The following is a 6,202-nucleotide window of genomic DNA, read 5'->3' on the forward strand; positions in this document are numbered from 1 at the left end:
CAGCATTAATGGCAAGCCACATCCAAAATCAAATGGTAGGAAAAGATCACCAGCCACAAAGTCCTGGAATGCAGGCAGCTCACCAGCACTGAGACAAAGCTCACAGCAGCACTACTACACTGAGTGGGACAGGTGAGATAAACAAATATCAGCAGGATACCTAAGGAACTGCCATATGGTATACATGCAAGTACCAAAATGAAACATATGGATGCAAGGAAAGCCGAACAAACATTCTCAAGACATAGTAAAGCAGTCTTAAATAATGCAGTATAGCGACAGACTGGTTGGAGACAGCAGCCGAATGACCAGCCTGGCATGCAGCAATTAGGAAAGAGGCTGATTTTCTTGAGTGAAGGCTTCAGGGTACGATGGGGCATATTCTGAAACTGTGATGGGCATGGCAAAGGCAAAGAAGCATCTATTTTTTTATGGTATTTGTTATGCGCTTACTGTGACACTGTGACACTGTACTAAGTGCCAAAATAGATGGAAGCTAATCCGGTTGGACACATTCCTTGTCCCACATGGGGCTCACAGTCTTAATCCCCATTTTCCCGATGAGGTAACTGAGGCACAGAGGAGCCAAGTGCCAAGTGATTTGCCCAAGGTCACATGGCAGACCAGTAGTGGAGCCACGATTAGACCCCAGGTCCTTCTGACTCCCAGGACCATGCTCTATCCACTAGGCCACACTGTCTCTCTTTATGTGCGTACCATGTGGGATGGAGTGTTGGTTGGGCATAGGAATTTTCAGCCCCTTCAGCATGCATAAAATAGATCCCATGATCAATAGCATCATTTTGATTTAGGAGGGACAGATAAGAAATCTAAATGATCGTTGGCTAAAATGACCAACAACCCGGGTATTTGGCAGAGAGTCCAAATGCAAACAAATGACAGAGACAAGAGATGGAGAATGGCCTGTTTATTATTTGATTTTAAATGCTGAAGGAAGGCATTTTCACAGCTTAGTGAGAGCATGTGCACATGAATCACTTTCAGAAGGACAAGTGTGTACCAATGTTTTACATAACTGCCACCACTTTTTCCAAGGTTGTTAAAGCACCAAGTAGTAGATTTGTAATCTCCCATGAGAGGACCAATGGGGTTAACTGCAAGAGTCTGGGTTGAGCTGAAAAGAGAAAGCCCCCTGCCTGGGAGCCCAGAAAGCTTCTTTCTATCTTTGCTCCCTTTTTGCTATCCATTCCCAGTCACAGTAAGAACAAATTATGCTGCCAATTCTTCAGGTCTCAGCCGGGCAGGATCCCCCAGGATCTCAGAACAAATCTCTGAATCAAGAGGAGCTTGAAATCTGTTCCTTTAGCTACAGCTCTCTACTGACTTATTTTGATTTTGTGTATTGTGTACTTGTCCTTGGCCCCTTTGCTGCTTAAGTGTTTTATTATTTCATTGCTCCCAATGTGTCTGTCTCCAGTCCCCTCCCCCGTCTATCTTCACAGTCTGTGAGCCCTTTAAGGGACAGGGTCTGTGTTTAATTTCCACCTGTACTCTTTCCCAGTGCTTAGTACAGTGCTCTGCACATAGTAAGCACTTAATAAATACAACTACTACTTCTACGATTATTACTACTACTACTACTACATCCCTTTTTTCTAGCCGGTGGATCTGGGGAAAGGGGATGGGGAAAAGAGGAAGCAGTTTCTTTCTGCTGACAAGGAAGGAAAGGGGGCCCAGAGTGTCACTTTGTTGCCTCCTCCAGCCTGTGGAGCTGGAAAAACTTTTCCAATCCCCACCCTTTCATTTGTTCTAGGAGGAGTTAGAAGCAGGACCCAATTCTCCAGGGTCTGTGATTGTAATGACTACAATTCCCAAAATGGCCTGGTGAGAGAAAGGGCAGCAAAGAAGATCATTCAGGCTCCACCTCATCAACAAGATTAAGCAGCGTCTCATTTCAATTTGAGCATCTAGGGATCTCTCTCTCTCAGTGTTCTACCACCGCGACTAAGTTGACTATAGGTGACTATCCCAACTTGCCCAGATCCTCTATTACCAGCTAAAGGTAAAAACTCTTAGCTAAGATTCAGCTGCATCCTCCAATCATGTTTCTTCACTGGCCTGACTCAGGAAAACAAGTCATTACACTACTACATCCTACTACATCACTGCACAGGAAGTATAGGGCACTTTGATGTTTCCTAGAAGTGGTGTCATCAATCTCTGGCATGCTGCCCCCCTCCCCATATGCTAATTCTTTTTTTTTAAGCATTTGGCCCAACAGAACAAAGACATTTCGTGATTCTCTCTGAGCAACAGTATTCTGTAGAAAAAACTGCCTTCTGCTCCAGCCAGAGCTTCATATGGCACGAAAATCACATCTGCCAGGAAGTCCCACCCTAATCACTCTGCCTTTGGGGGAGACAGTACCCCTTGACTTCAGGCCAACACAGCTGCAGTTTCAACTTTCCGTGAGGCAACACTTCCCTTTTTTTTGTTAGAGCTTTTAATGAGCACACTGCTCACGTCTAACCCTTCACTACACACACTGCTTGAGATGAAATCTCATTTGAAAGGCCATTTCACCTGGAGAGGCTCAGGCTGGGTCTACGTTGACACAGTGAAGCATGATATTAGCAAACATCTTGAGAAATACAACGTCTTCCACCCCAGTCCTGTAGATTACTTACAGGCCCCCAAATGAATTCCCCCTACCTTAGGCAAGAAAAGAATAACAGTGAAGAAAAAGTTTTAAGAAGGGGCATCAGGTAGAAGGGGCCTCGGGGGGGCGGGGGTGATGGGAGGGGTGTTTGTGTGTGTGTGTGTGCATGTGTATGTGTGTGTGTGCGTGCGTGCCTGCCTGCCCAGGGACTGTGTTGATTTATCAATCTCTGGATTGCAAACCAGAGTTAATAGCCTTCTCACTCCATCCTCGCTCAGCTTCATTCAGGAAATAGGGGAAAGCCATTTCAGGTCGGTGTGAGGGTGGCATGTCTGGGCTCAGGTGGCAGGGAAGGGAGATGAATACCCATTGATTGTTCTCTCTTTACAGTTTCCTTGGGTGCTTTCAGCCCCACAGTGACTCATGCCCTTGCAGTCTTGTGTCACGATGTCAACTGCACAGGAATTGGCCCCAAACAGAATATGCTTGAAGAACATTTGATGTATCGTTTGCAACCTGGAAAAGTACAGCTGCAGCTTACAAAACAGTTTCAATACAATTTTAAACTCAGCAGCTCTCTGCAGGCTGAGGACTCTGCAGAAGCTCAGTCAGCAAGCACAGGACAAATGAAGCTTTTATAAAAATAATTTATATTCAAATGAAATGTACAAACATGACTCCAAACAAAACATATACCCCATATCAAATTTTAAAGCACTTGACAATACAGTTTGACAGTCTTAAAAGGTGCTAGAGAGTCCGAGAAAGACATAAATAAATAGGTCATATTTTAGAACAGCTCAAACTTCATATTTTAGCGACATAAAAATACCACACATTCATAAATCACTTAATAAACCACAGAAGCTTGTATACAGACACAAAATACCACATCTTGCAGGAGATTTGGTTTTCAGCACTGCTATACGCTTTAACATTGACGCTCAAATAATAAATTACATTCTTAGAGTAACATTAAAACCAAGACAAACATACTTTTTCATTTCTTCCTGGATGGGGGCGGGGAGGGTTCTCTCAGTGTGTGTTTGTTTTGTTTTCTTTTGTTCTGGTGGGAGTTTTCTTTTTTAAAGTCCACGATCTCCTTAGAGCTCTGTTCACTGTTTGGTTCTAAATCATGGAAACCTAAAGTTGTTTAGTTTTACACAGCTTGTAGCCTGTAGCTGTAATGAAAATCCTGAGATTACTGAAGGTCCTGAGGTGTAAGGAGTCCTGCTGTGACCCAGTTCTCCTTGAGATAGTTGGAATTTACATTTTTCCTGGACACTACCGCTGGTGACTCTTCTGCCAACAATGACTTGTAACTATCCAAACCTTCCACCCTCTGTCTGGTTTCCTTGGTGCCTGGCACATCAGAACAGTTTGAAAAAATCACAGGACGCTCATTCACTCATCTACGTATTGGTTCAGTCGACAATTAGTGACGGTGACGATGAGGATGAGGATGATGAAGAACAGGCGAAGCGTCACTCCCCGACCTTCAGGTCCGACTTCAGGAGCGCAAGTGCAAAATCTTTTTGAAAGTCTTCTTGAAGTTCTCATTGCAAAGAGGGTAGATGAGGGGGTTCAGGGTGGAATTCACATAGCCGAGCCAAATGGTGAACATGTGGAAGTTCTCATTGCAGCACTCGGCACAGAAGGCGATGACCATGAAGAACATGAAGTAGGGGATCCAGCAGATTATGAAGGCGGCCATGATGAAGCCCAACTGCTTGGCAGCTTTGCGCTCCCGGTTCATGTGCAGTGCCGGCAAGTACTGCCTGGAATGGGAGCGCAGCCTCTTCCAGGTGTATTTCAGGTAGCCCCCAAGCCCAGAGGGCCCCTTGGGCTGCCCCTGGCTCCCAGGGGTGGCAGCTGGCTCCACAGCTGACTCCGAGTCGGTCTGGCCGGAGGTCATGTCGGCGAAGGTGTGCTCATCAGAAGTGTCGCTTATCTCCAAGGTGGCAGGGGCCAGATTCTCTTGGCTTGGTTGGTCCTGCTTGACAGGCATGTTCTCTCCCTCTGCTTCCTCCGGCGGGGGCTGGTTCTGTACAATGGTGATGGGAAAGCAGTGTTGGGTGACCACCTCTCCGTCTTGCTCCTTGATGACCACCTCTCCGTCTTGCTCCTTGATGACCACCTCTCTGTCTTGCTCCTTGATGACCACCTTGGCAGATTTCTTGGCCAGCTGGAGGGTGACCAATGGGTCCTGATGTGGGGCAAGCTTGTTATTGGAGTGGGAGGAGGGGTCCACCGGGGGCTTTGAAGACTGGGGACCGGTGTTCTTCTCTTGCTTCTTGGCGCAGACCTTCTTGTCCTGCATCAACTTGACTTCTGAGAAAGACCGGAAAGAGCCGTTGATGAGCTCGCGATGCTGGCAGTGCCTCCGGACGGCCCTGTAGATCTTGGTGTAGAACCACAGCATGAGCAAGGTGGGGAGATAGAAGTTGATGATGGCCGTCATCACCTTGAACCAGGTGACTTTATGGAAACCCGTCTCACACTTGGTGTCGCCCGCTCCGGATTTCTTGCCTTGGTCCCCGCGCCACCCCAGTATGGGAATGACCCATAGCAGAGAGAGGAGCCAGGCTCCTGAGATCATGGTCGACGCCCGCGTCTTGGTTCGGTACTTCAGGTACTTGAGGGGCTGCTGGACCGAGCGGTAGCGGTCGATGCACAGGATGAAGATGCTGAAGATGGAGGCGGTGCTGGCCACGTAATCCATGGAGAGCCAGAAGAGGCAGAGCGGCTGTCCGAAGGTGTTGGGAGGCTCCAGGAGGTACATGATGTTCAGGGGCATGACGGCTGCGCCCACGATCAGGTCAGCCACGGAGAGGCTGACGATGTACAGGTTGCCCACCGTGTGCAGCTTTCTATCCGTCTTCACGGCGTACAGCACGAGGAGGTTTAGGCTCACGGTGACCAGGGAGACACCCCCCAGAACCACCGCTAGCGGGGCCAGATGGGTCTGGGTGGTGTTGATAGGAGCCAACTCATCGCCCTCACACATCTTCTCTCCTTGATGGCAGAGAGGAGCAGGGGTGACCATCAGGACCGGGGAGGAGAGCAGACCGCTGTTCAATCTTGATGAGCTGAGGTGGCCTGGGGCTCTCTGGAAGGAGATGGACAGTGGTTTAGTCAAATGCTTTGGTGCCGGCCTCTTCCCTGAAATCATGACATAGGAAGATCAGCTGGTGATGGATTATCCGTGCCTAGGAAAGTCAAAGACAGCCCGAGCCTGGAAATCCACCGAGAGCCCCGATCTTCATTTCGGCTCACAAGTTCAATCTCTCCTCTTGCCCAACCTTTCACTAGACCTGCTGACCATCTGTCAGCCAACTAAATGAGGTGAACACCCACTGCCGGACGAGTACTGTACTCGATGCTCTCTCTGGGGGTTAGAGGAGGAAGACATAGTCCCTGCTCTCAAGGAGCTTGCAATCTACAGGAGGAAACCAGGTGATCCCAAATACATACATCTCTACTTCAGTAACAGGCATTTGAGACAGAGACACAGCCAGCCCCAGCTTGCCAGGTGTACCTTCACGCTAAGCACTATGGGAATGATAAATGTCGAAGAGTCAG

The 6,202-nt window shown here is 48.0% G+C and overlaps 1 protein-coding gene across 1 annotated transcript; it reads right to left on the reverse strand.

The window, feature by feature from the left end:
* Positions 1-4,130: 4,130 nt before the first annotated feature.
* On the reverse strand, positions 4,131-5,792 carry HRH1 (histamine receptor H1). Its single transcript, XM_038771742.1, has one exon. The coding sequence runs from the start codon at positions 5,790-5,792 to the stop codon at positions 4,131-4,133; it is 1,662 nt and encodes a 553-aa protein (XP_038627670.1).
* Positions 5,793-6,202: the final 410 nt, after the last annotated feature.

Source organism: Tachyglossus aculeatus, chromosome X1, assembly GCF_015852505.1.
Source record: "Tachyglossus aculeatus isolate mTacAcu1 chromosome X1, mTacAcu1.pri, whole genome shotgun sequence".
Taxonomy (NCBI): Eukaryota; Metazoa; Chordata; class Mammalia; order Monotremata; family Tachyglossidae; genus Tachyglossus; species Tachyglossus aculeatus.

Coding starts and splice junctions, on each gene's coding strand:
- HRH1 (XM_038771742.1), bottom strand. CDS start 5,792: ATGATTTCAGGGAAGAGGCCGGCACCAAAGCATTTGACTAAACCACTG.